Here is a 12,498-nt window from a genome sequence, read left to right as displayed (position 1 = left end):
AGAGAGAGAGAGAGAGAGACAGAGAGAGAGAGACAGAGACAGAGAGAGAGACAGAGACAGAGAGAGAGACACAGAGAGAGAGACAGAGACAGAGAGAGAGACAGAGACAGAGAGAGACAGAGATGGGGAGAGAGAGAGACAGAGAGAGGGTGAGGGAGACACAGAGAGAGAGGTGTAGGTGCTGCTGGTGGAAGGAGATGGAGGGGAAGATAAGTAAGAAAGAGGGCAGGAAGAAAAAGGAAAGGGGGAAAAGGAGAGAAGGGGAGAAAGAGGAAAGGGAGAAAGAGAGAAGGAAAGGAAGGCAAAGAAGGGGAAGGGGAGAGGGAGTGAGGGGACAGAGATAGGGGAAGGGGGAGGATAGAGACAGAGACACAGAGACAAAGAGGAGCAGGCTCCAGGACAGTAGGATAAAGGGTAATACCGACAGCCCACTCTCAAGAGAGATAACCTGCGTGGGGGTTCACTGGAGTTAACTCCAGCAGGCTCAAGAGAGTGGACTGCTAAATTTTCAATGTGAACATTTACACTATGGAATTCAGCAAATGTACGAATCAGGGTTTGATTTATTATTTTGCTGATTGTCTAGACTGAAGAAAGCAATAGAAGAAATGTGAATGATGCAGATTAAATGGAAATTTAATCTCAGCCCCACCTGTTTCCCAGCTCTTAATGTTTGTTGCTTGTGACCTTGTACAAACCATACCATCTCTCTAGGCTTCAGTGACCTCATCTATAAGATTGGGGTGTATGTGTGGGGGGAAGGGGTGTTAAACAAAATGGTCTCTCAGAGCCCTTCTGCCTCTAGGTCTGTGGGCAACAAACAAAATGTTCCTCTCATTTAACCTTTCACCATGCATAGAAATGGAGCAGAATATACCTCTTGACCAATGCTACTAGGACCTAAGGCAGGTTTTTTTGTGGGGTGTGGAGAGGGAAGTATTTATAGATTCTGACTCTGAAATAATGAGCCCAATTTCACAAAGCCACAGAAAAATCAGTCTCATTCCTGAGCACATTAGGGTATAATGAAATGAACCCTGGACATTGAGTTTGATACTTTAGACTAGGGGTGGAGAACCTGCAGCCTCAAGGCCATATGTAGCCCTCAAGGTCCTCAAGTGCCCCTTTTTGATTGAGTCCAAGTTTTACAGAACAAATTCTTTCATTAAGGATACTTGTTCTGTGAAGTTTGGATTCAGTCAAAGGGCTGCACTTGAGGACCTAGAGGGCCACAGGTTCCCCACCCTTGTTAGGCCTATTCTTTAGTAGCTGAATGCTTTGAGAAAGGCCCTGGCCCTCACTTTCATCATTTATAAAATGAGAGTGATAAGACCTGTCCAATCTATTACTTGGGGTTGTTTTGAAAAACAAATATAGTAACAAATCCATTCTTAATGTATCACTGCTGATATATCAGCCTTTATGCTGTAGTGATGAATTTTATGAATTAAAGTAAAAAATGAATTTTAGTAAGGAGAATTTTCGCAAATCAAATCCTAATTTCAAAGAGGTTTTAATCTTTATTTCTTATAACTTTTCACTTGATAAGGGGTCCTGATGTTTCAATATTGCATTTCTCTGCCCTCATTCATCTTTGTAAACTTATTTAGCAATCCATACAGTAGAATTTCCATGCAGTAAGGAATAAAGTTATTTCATGGAGTTCTTTTCTAAGAAATCCCTTGGTGATTGATAAAATCATGTCCTCGTTGATAAGTCTTTAAAAAGTTCTGAGAGTTTGAGAGTGAGGTGGCTTTTTCTATAAGGAGGCATGCTTTCATTTTGCCTCTGAATTATTAAGTAAATATAAATAGACAGATTAGACTCCTGTATGTTCTAGTCTAGACAAAATCCTATGCTTGATTGTCTTGTTAAAATAGAGAGAGAGAAAACAACATAACAAAACAGGCACTAGAATAGTGGAGGAGAGAAAGGACCTTCAGAATGACTTGTTTAGGTCAGCCCAAAGTCAATTCCTGTCTGCCTTTTCAATCAGAATGGTTATTATACTTGGAGAACACTGCTATAAGGTACATGGAAGCTATTTTGTGATTTTTTTCTTTTAAAGGAAATAAAGAACTATTGGGAATTGCTTGTTACTGTATAAATCACTTTCCCATGTAAGACTGATAGAAACTCTCATCTGAAATAAAATATATAAAGCACTTTGCAAACTTTAAAGTTCCATGTAAATGCTAATTATTATTATTGTTGTTATCTGGAGTGTAGTTATCAGTTTCAGGTACCACATTTTAGGAAAATTTTGGCAGGATGGAGCATGTTGAGAGGAAGGAGATGAAGATATCAAAGGTCCTTGAAAATATCTTGGAAGGATTTAGTGAAGCAACTGGGGACCTAGAGAAGACTTAATTAAGGGGGCTGGTATGTGGAAGAGGGGTCAGTCATGTTCAGTGTATCTTTTAGGGGAAGAACTACTATGTGACCAATCAGTAGAAATTGCAGGGAATTAGATTCTGTTTAATAAAAGAAAGAACTCTGTTACCAATTAGAGCTGTCCAATTAAGCCGACTTGAAGAGGAAGTACCCATCATTGCTAAGTCTTCCTACAGTGGGTGAACAATTCTGTGAGTATACTATAGAAAGACTAATTCATCAGAGAGGAGTTGGACAGAATGACTTCGGATTTCCTTTCTAGGACTAACATTCTATCACTCTGTGACTTCATATAATATTCTATAAGAGTGAGTCTTTTAAATTTGCTTATATTAACTAAGGTGGGGACAGCTTAGGTGGATAGAGCCTGGAATCAGGAAGACTTGAGTTCAAGTCCAGCCTCAGATAATTACTAGCAATGTGACCCTGGGCAAGTCATTTAACCCTGTTTTCCTCAGTTTCCTTATCTGTATAATGAGCTGGAGAAGGAAATGACAAACCACTCTAGTATCTTTGCCAAGAAAACCCCAAATGGGGTCACAAAGAGTCAGGCATGACTGAAGCAAGTAAACATTAACAACAAGAACTAAGGGTGATTCCTGCCTGGCTTCCAAAGTCTACCAAGTGCCAGCATTTCCCTGGCCACTCAAGGGAGAATTCATCTCACAATAGAGGTAAGTTCTTATTTTAATTTGGCTCCACAGAAGCAAAAAAGACATGCAAGAAAAGCAATACCTGACTGCTCTGATGACCGACTTGAGTGTGGGGATCATGTCTTCTATGAGGAATTCATTACTGTAGCCCCGTTCTTCAGTCATGGGTTCTCCTGTCCCAGCATCTAGGAAGTAGGACACAAAAACTTAAAAACCAGGTCATAGAACCCAGGGAGGACTTAGAGATCACATTAAATCAGCATCCTGGAAAAGCAGTATGGTATTCTAGATCTGGAGTCAGAAAGACCAGAGTTCAAATTCTGCCTCATATACTTACTAACTGTGTGACCCTGGGGAAATGATTTAATATTTTATTGGCTCTGTGTTAGTAAAATAAAGAGTTTGGCCTCTATGGACTTTCATATGGGCTTTTTTTTCAGCCCTATGATTATTTTTAAAAGAAATTCAATTAATTAAAAGTAGACATTCTTAGCTGTAGAGTTCAGAATTGCATGGCACATGGGACTTCTAGTTGGGAGATTTGGGCTTGGGTATTATCTTCACCACTTACTAACTCTAAGACTTTAGGCATCTATTTAACTTGTATATGCCTCAAATTCTTCACCTATAAAATGGGGATGAGAACACTTGAACTAGAAAAGACATCAATGACTGCCTACTCCCCTCTTTTTGCAGATGAGGAAATGGTGGTCAAGAGAGGTTAAGTGAATTAATTAGCCAAAGTCACACAAGAAGTAAGTGGCAAAGCTAGGATTCAAACCTGGGTCTTCTGAATCCAAATCTAGCCTACTACCATATATTACCTCAAGCTCTGTATGTCTCCTCTCCTAACCCCCTCAGTGCCTAAGGCAGTGCTATATACACAGAAGGTATTTAATACATGTTCATGATGACTAATGTTCTATTTCAATGTCTTGGCATGGCACAGGGGTGAGCCAGCCATTTAAGGTTATGCCAATGAGGCTCAAGCTCAAATGGGGTCTTTAAATTAAAAATGGTGTGAGTTCTATATGCTTGTCATCCAAGGTTAGCTAAGTTTGGAGAGGCTCGTCCATGGGGACTTACCATCAGTGACTGTTATCATTATTATTAACCACAAATGGTCACAAAGTTTATCACAAAGGCTAAGGACTAGGAGGGTTATAATTTGTTTTGGTGGTTAAACACATCACTGGGATAGTAGAGTAAGAAACCTATTATTTGTGTGTACTCATATATACATATATGTATATGTGTGAATAGAACTATATGCACATCCACATGTGTACCCATGGGCATATGTGCACATACAAACACAACTATATATACACATTCCTGTATGTGTATACATATATGTATTCACACATGTGTATATGCATATTTCTGTTCCCACTATTAGACTGTAAGTTCCTAAGGTCACTGATCACATCTTGTTCACTTTCAAACACTATAATGTGCCTCACACAGTGCTATGTTCACATAAGGCAACTGATAAATATGCATCAATTGAATTATCGAATCAGTGCCTGTTGAGATAGCCTGGTGTCATGGATAAAGTACTGGGCTTGGAACAGAGAAGACCTGGCTTTGAATTCTGCCTCACTGGCTGTGTGTCTCTTAACTTCTCTGAGTCTCAGTCTCCTCATCTGTAAATAAGTAGGTTGGACTTGATAAGGACTCTCTCTCCCTGCTCTAAATCTGTGACCCTATAATTTATTTTCTCTAAATTCTCAGTGAGTGGAGATGGCATCACATCGTAATCAAACACACTTCTTTTCAGAAAGGAAAAAAAAGTGTCCTCATATAACATTGTGTCTTCAGACATTCTTATTAATGTGGATCTATCCTAGTCTTCTTATGGGATGGTTTATTGATGACTTTAAGGCTCCTCTTCCAGTTTAAGTGAAAATTCAGTACTGGCAGAATGCTGCCACTGGGCATATAGGACTCTGGACACAGATTTCCTTCTCTCTCCCAACTCCCATACCATTAGTCATGGCCCTTTTTTGAGACCCTAAAGAGATGCAATAATGAAACCAACAGTTGTGAGTCTTAAGAACTTGACATGTACAATACATGCCATGTGAGATATTTATGTGGAGGAGGCCAGTTAGTGATAGTAAGCATATTATAAGGGGGTGATACACTGTATAATAATGATAACAAAATAATAAGACATACTATAGCATTTGAAAGCATGCAAATAACTTTTTGAACACAATTTCCTAAGAAGCTGTGAGACAGATGCCCAGCATATCATCTTCATCTTACGAAGAAATGGAGGTGAGGCTCAGAGAGGTTAGGCACTTGCCCAGGGTCACAAAGAAAAGTGTCAGATTCAGCATTTGATTAGCAGCTTTTCTTGACTCCAAGTCAACCATGGCACCATGCTGTCTTTCCATATTCACTGGAGGCTCCTGAAAAATGGAGGAACTGTACCCTTCCTAGGAGGTAAAGTAGTGGACTTGGAATCAGGAAGACTTAGGTTCAAATCCTTCCTCTGCCTTTTACTTTACTATGTGACCTTGAACAAGTCACAGGAAGTCTTTGAGCCTCATTTTCTTCTTCTGTAAAAGGGGCATAACAGTTACATACCCATGAAGAGTCCCAAATAAGATAATATAGAGAAAGTCTATTGAAAAATTTATATGGCACTTAACAAATGCTAATTATTATTATTTAATGCATCTGCCTGACTGGGATATTTCCTGAAAATTTCCCTCTTAATTTTTTTTTGGCGGGGGAGGGATTTCTCCTATCCTCAAATGCTTAGTGAGAATGCAAAAGATGGGGTGGAGTGGTGGAGTTAGTCAGGATCAGAGGGAATGAGCTATTTTGAAGGTCCTGGGCAACTTCAGAGATACTTCAAAGGAGCTGGAAAAGGAAATGAGCTTGGAAGGAGTGGAGGAAAAGTGAGAGGAAGTTGGAGGAAGGAAGGGAATCTGGGGTTACCTTCAGAGCTCTGCCAAAAGGCGTATGCTTTCATTCGGAATGCGGTCCGAAAACGTTCCTTATTGTTCAAGCCAACATTTTTTGACTCTTTGGAAGGGCTTTCTTCTATGGCATCTACATTCAGAGGGGTAAATAGCTTTCCTTTAGTATTGGTACCACGAGGATTAGAAAGTCGAACCCGATCCAAGAGACCCAGCTTTTGGCTACAAAATAAGCAAAAGTGAACAATTTTCCTCCTTCAGTGAAGGCTCTTAACATTGCACGTCCATCCCTGTTATTCACCTTATATCCTAAGATCCCCTCACACAACCCCAGGAAGAAGGAGAAATGTACTTTGTGAAGAATTTTGAAGCTAAAGAGGGGCACCACAGACTGGGCATTGGTAGGTATAATGTGTCAAGTCCTTTGAGGGGGCTGGGATTTAAAATAGATGACCATATTAACTGGCATATTATACAAAGATATTTAATGGGTGAGACATGTGCTTTGAAAGTCAGGGACCCAAATATTTTAGCTCTGTGTCTGTTGTAGGGGCATTTTTGCATCTTTCAAAGAGCATCTTTCTCTATAAACACCAAGTATTTCTTCCTCACAGAAAATCTAAATGGCTACCCTTGGAACTACTTTCCCACCTTATCAAAATTTTTTTTCTGGTAATTTGATGAAATTCAATAACAAGGATTTATTAAGCACCTACTATATGCCAGGCACTGTGATAGGCAGGTAGGTAGATACTGGAGATACAAAGATGAAAATGAAACAGCCCTGGACCTCAAGGATCTTACATTCTAATAGTGATGGGGAGTTGGGAGGAAACAACATGTATGTATATAAGTCAATACAAAAAATATATAAATATACTAGGTAAATGCAAAATAATTATGGGGATGAGGAGGGATGGGGTACATTCAAGACAAGCCTTAATACACAGCCAGTATCTTTGTGGGCTGAGGTAGGATCAAATAGCAATCAAAGCAAGAAGTGGGACAACTGAGATATCTCCTGAGATAGGAAAGAGCCTTACTCAGCTGTCTCAAAATGCATGATGGGCACACCTGTGTGTCAGTTACTAAATATTAGAAGACATTAGGATACTTACTTTCTACCCATTATCCAGTCATGTTTTCTTAAGGCAGATAACTAATTCTTAAATGGAACAATTCAGGACAAAGACATTCAGATGCTATATAGCCTGCACCAAGACCAATTTTTTCTTGGTAGCATGCTTTTTCCCCTGTGCATGATAATAGTGATGTACACTCCCATAATGCTTTCGAGTTTGTGAAGCACCTTCCTCAAAATACCCTGTGATATAGGTAGGGCAAGTATTATTATCTCTGTTTTACTGAAGTGGAAACTGAGGCTTTGAGAGGTCAAAGAGGATTTGTCCATGACCTATGCAATATCAGAAGTTAGATTTGAACCCAGATCTCCTGACTCCACATCCAGCATCCATCTTCATTACAATATTCTGCCTCATTGGGGATGCATGTTCATTAGACCATACTTTTACCTCTCCCAGGAACTCACACACTGCGTTGTATTTTACTACATCATTTCCATGAGGGCCTGGACTTGTGTCTTTGTCTATGTATATGACCAGAAGTGCAGTTGATAGAGCACAGGGACCAGAAATCCCTTCCTGGGAAGCCCTGAGTTCAAATCTGGCCTCAGACACCTACTGGCTGTGAGCTGTATTATTTTTGAGCAAGTCACTTAACACCTATTTGTCTCAGTTTCAACTGTAAAATCAAAATAATAACGACAACCATAGGGGTGCTGTGAGAATAAAATGAGATCATATTTGTAAAGCATATAGGATGGTGCCTGGTACATAGGAAGCATGATATAAAAGCTTGTTCTTTTCCCCTTTCCTCTCTCTTCTCTGTATTACCAGACCTTAGCACATTAGTCTTGCAAACAATCATGGCATCATCCTAAGCTCACTCGATTTAGAGTGAGACAGACTGAGCTCCTATTACAAGTCTTCCCCTTACCAGTCAGGTGACTTTGGGCAAGTCACTTAACCTAGTTTTGGGCCTCAGTTCCTTCACCTGTAAAATAGGCATAATAATTTCCATGCTACCTACCTTATTGGATTGTTGTAAAGACCAGACAAGATAGTAGCTGTCAAGAACTTAGTGAATGCTAAAACACCACATGAATTTTAGCTACTGAGGCATCTAGATGGTCTAATGGATAGAGTGCTGGAACTGGAAAGATTTTAGTTCAAATTTTGCTTCAGATATTAGCTGTGTTAACCTTTCTCATCCTCAATTTCTTCATCTGTATAATGGGGGGGATAATAATAGTGTCTATCTCACAGGGTTGTTATGAAGATCAACAGAGATAACATAACGTTTTCTATAAGCCTTAAAGTAATTACTAAATGCTTATTATTAATACTTTTTTTTTTACTGAACCTTTGGATTGCATTGTTTCTGAAATATAAGTGCCCACCTTTGACACAACCCACAACCTCCAATCTCACCTGAAGGGAGCATATACATATATCTGGATTTGTGAATAATGAAACTAATTACAGACTTGGGGGAAGTTATGACTGTAAATTAGGTATTCCCCAGACTATAAAAGTCCCAAGGAACAATACTTCCCCCTTGGTTATAGATGGCAGAACTATGCCAGATAAAGCTTTGGTCAGTTGGAAATAAGGCCCTCAGTGATTTTTTGTATGACTGGCAGCAGGGTTTTTCTGAAATGCACCTCATGACAAGTTTTGGGTAGGAGGATTATTCCACATGACCAAGTCACTGTCAGAAATCCTACAGGCTTGGGTTGCTCTGTGCCTCCTTATAGCTAATTGCTAGTATTTATATAGGACTTTGTGACTTGTAAAGCACTTTACAAAATATCACATCATTTGATCCTAGCAACAATCCTGAGAGGTAGGGGATATTATCATTCCTGTTTTACAGATGAGGAAACTGAGGCAGATGAGGTTAAGTGACTTGCCTTGGGTCACACAGCTATGATTCCATATGGACTATGGATACAATTCCATATCCACTGAGCCACCTAACTGCCTCACATACAAAGGTTAGAGGTAATCTGTGAGAGACAATGTGCAAAGCACTGGGTTTGGAGTCAGAAGACCTGAGTTTGAGCCCAGGCACTGTCACATAATAGTTGTGTGAGTCTGGAAGGGTTGTTACCCTTTCTGGGCCTCAGGCTGTTCATCTTTAAAATGAGGGGAGTAGCTACCCAAGGATGGTATCTATTAGTCAATCCCATTTATATGTAGTGGAGCAAGTATTGAATTTAGCGTCAAATGATCTCTTTTTAAACCCAGGCTCTGCTACTTGTACTGCCCTTGTACTTGTGAAGGCCACTCAATTTCTTTGGCCCCTTAGCGCCTTCATCTATAAAATGACAAAATTGGATTTGATCCTTTGACTTTTGATGCTCCTTATGGCTCTCTGTTCTCTGGTCCTGTCCCTAGTTAATCTCTAAATTCTCTCCCTTATCTAACCTTTGGCGATCTAACAGATAGGCATTAAAGTTGGAAACATTTTGGAATTAATTTTCCGTCAGAGTTAAAGATACAGCCAGGGATGGGTAAAGATGGATAGTTTCATGGGGAGGATTGGAGATAAACATTGAAACCTAATTGCTTACTAGACTCTAAGTTTCTTGAAGGTAAGAGTAGCATCAAATTCATCTTTGGTTTTCTTACTATCTTACAGAGTTTTATACCTCAATGAATATTTTATGAATAAATAAAGCATTTCTTATGTTTGCATATGCCAGGTTCCAAGTGGTAAACAAAAAGTTATTGAGATTTATACCTCTTCTATGCAATTATCATACTCTGTTTTAGATTATGTTCTTTCTGAAGATGCCTCATCTTCTTCACTGAACTGCAACTTTCAGGAGGGCAAGAATCCTTTCTTATTTATCTTTATATCAACCCTTAGTATCTGGCTCAATAGTAGTCACTTAACATTTTTTAAAAAATTGGATTCCTTAGAAGAGAGCATATGAAATGGAGGAAACAAAATGAAGAGGGATATTTTGCTAGAGCATGGAAAGCATTGGGTTATGAATTTCAGTGGGCTCTTGATATGGATTTAGTACTTTATAGATTTATTTAAGCTAGCTGTAGAGTACAGGAAGGCTGACCACACTACCGCCTGTCAGGAGATAAGTGTATACAAAGTGTAAACATAGATCATGATAAGGTGCTTAAAGTGAGATTCATCGCACATGCTTGGTCCTATGTGTGACTTTGGAGTAGATGAGCTAGGGTAAAGAATCATTAGAGGTGGATGCTGGGATGTTTTAACATTGAAACAGCTCACTTGGTGCAGGTCACCTGTACTATTGAGTTCACCTCTATTTACTTCATGCCATATGGGTCCCAGGTGATGATTTATGAGTGTAGGGTGAACATGCTTCAGAAATTGAAAACACTCAAGTCTACAATCTGTACTATCTGCTGTGAATTACTTCTCGTTATTATAGCTTAAGTGGCTTAAGTTCTTTCTGCTGTAGGGGAGAGATTGTTTTGCTTTCTAATTGTGACTAGAAAATGAATATCTAAATGGATGGATGATCAGATGGTGGAAAGAGTTTATCCCCTGAGTCACAATATCTAGGTCTTCTCTTTTCAGTATGGCTTTCAAGTGAATAATTCTACCCTTGTTCTCTGTGGGCATGGCAGGGTCTAGCATGACAAGCTCATCTAAGAAGTGGCACCTGATTTCTAGGAGCCTACCTTGGAAGGCTTTTAAACACAGAGAAACCAATAACAAAGGCTAATTGGGTCCAGTTGAAAAGGGAGCTGGAGCTAGAGAAGCGAGAATGATAGCTTTTTCATTCTGAATGGTCCAGGGGCTAATGAAACACAGTGAAGCTTAACCTCTGTGCCTTGTATGGTGATGATTGTCTCTAAGAATTGAGTAAAGAAAGACTGTCTTAACAAATGCACCTAAGAAAGCATAAGGAAAAGAAATCAAGTTTAAAAAAACCTAGATTTTATTTTATTTTATTTTTGTCTCTAAAGAAAAGAGAGTGAGAATAAAAAGTGCTACTTTTATCCTCTGGGTTTTATAAATATATGTCTTTACTACACAACTCTCTATGATTACAAGGTTCAGAAAAGGGGCAAGCCTGCCTTGATGAAAGACTTTCCTCATTTAGGAATTCTCTGTATCAATACCATCACCAGAGTAGTCCCTGTCTGTATTTTAAAACTCTAAACAGGCATATGTGCTGGGGTGGAGGAAACGTCATTGGAGACGTAGAACAATATTCCTTTCAAGTGATCCAAAAGATAATGACAAGACTCATGGTGGGGGCTAGCTAGATGTATTATTTATGAGGATTTGCATGTGAAAAAAAGATGTTAAAAATACCACCAAAGATACAAAGATACGTATGACCAGAAAAGGGAGTAGGTTAGTTGTGTAGTGAGAGTGATGAATTATAGAGACAAGGGACAGGAGTGATTACAGGTGTAATTAATTGAAACAATGTTGGAATCAGAGTCAAAGAACTTGAGCTCAAATCCCAGTTCTATCATTCAATGGTTGTGTGGCCTTTGGCAAGTCACTTAACTTTTATGAGTCTCAGTTTCCCCATTTATAAAATGAGGAGGGCTGGACTAGATAGTCCCTTCATGCTCCAAATCAATGTTGCTATGAGACTCACCATAATGGAGGGTGTCTTGCTTGTTAAGGGCTCCTGTGAGTCCTTTGTGCTATTTAAAATTTTTCTCTGGAGTGAAATAATAGTGATAATATCAATAACAGTAACAACAGCAACATCTAGCAGTTATACAGAATGTCTCAAAAATCTTTAAACTCTAATAGCTTAAAACAGCAATAAGGCTTTTGGGACATTCTACATAGTACTTGTATAGTATTTTGTTTTGCAAATTTCTTTATAAATATTATCTCATTTTATCCTTACTATTATCATGTTATATTCATCCCTGTTATTCTTATCTCCATTTCACAAATGAGGGAAGACTATCATTCTCATTTTACAGATAAGAGAACTGAGGCAGACAGAGGTTAAGTGACTTTTCCAGGATCACACAGCCAGTAAGCGTCTCCCAGATTCCACATTTAGTGTTCTATCCACTGAGCCACCTCAGTGCTTCTGTTGTACCTAAATCTCCATTCCGACATTGGATCTGTGACTCTATGATCCTATTAATTCTATGATATTTTTGTCCTATGTCCTTCCATAAATCCTTTACAGAAGATCTACCCAATGTATGGAGGGATAAGTATTATCTTATGAATAGCATTACAACATGTGGGATGTTCATCTGCTACCCTTTACTTTTCCTACATGCACCAATAATAGAAAGAAAATCTAGATAGAAAGAAGTACCACGCTACAGTTGATATTAAGGCTTTGAGAATATTCAAATACTCTTGACCCATAGTTAAATGGTTTTTTTTTTATGGTAACAGTTAAATTTGAACTTGAAGCTTAGGCCAAATGGCTTTCCTATTCTCCCCTATCCCTT

At 39.0% G+C, this 12,498-nt stretch overlaps 1 protein-coding gene across 1 annotated transcript in view; it reads right to left on the bottom strand.

Moving 5' to 3' along the window:
- The window catches only part of KCNQ3 (potassium voltage-gated channel subfamily Q member 3), a 479,966-nt gene that overhangs the window by 24,945 nt on the left and 442,523 nt on the right, over positions 1 to 12,498 (bottom strand). The window contains 2 exon segments of the mRNA XM_069081355.1: positions 3,130 to 3,232; positions 6,000 to 6,202. Of these exon segments, the coding sequence (XP_068937456.1) occupies positions 3,130 to 3,232; positions 6,000 to 6,202 (306 nt within the window).

Source organism: Petaurus breviceps, unplaced genomic scaffold (genome assembly GCF_028583685.1).
Source record: "Petaurus breviceps papuanus isolate PSGF00001 unplaced genomic scaffold, PetGlider_PUasm1.0 98, whole genome shotgun sequence".
Lineage (NCBI taxonomy): Eukaryota > Metazoa > Chordata > Mammalia > Diprotodontia > Petauridae > Petaurus > Petaurus breviceps.
This window is presented reverse-complemented; position numbering and strand designations above follow the sequence as displayed.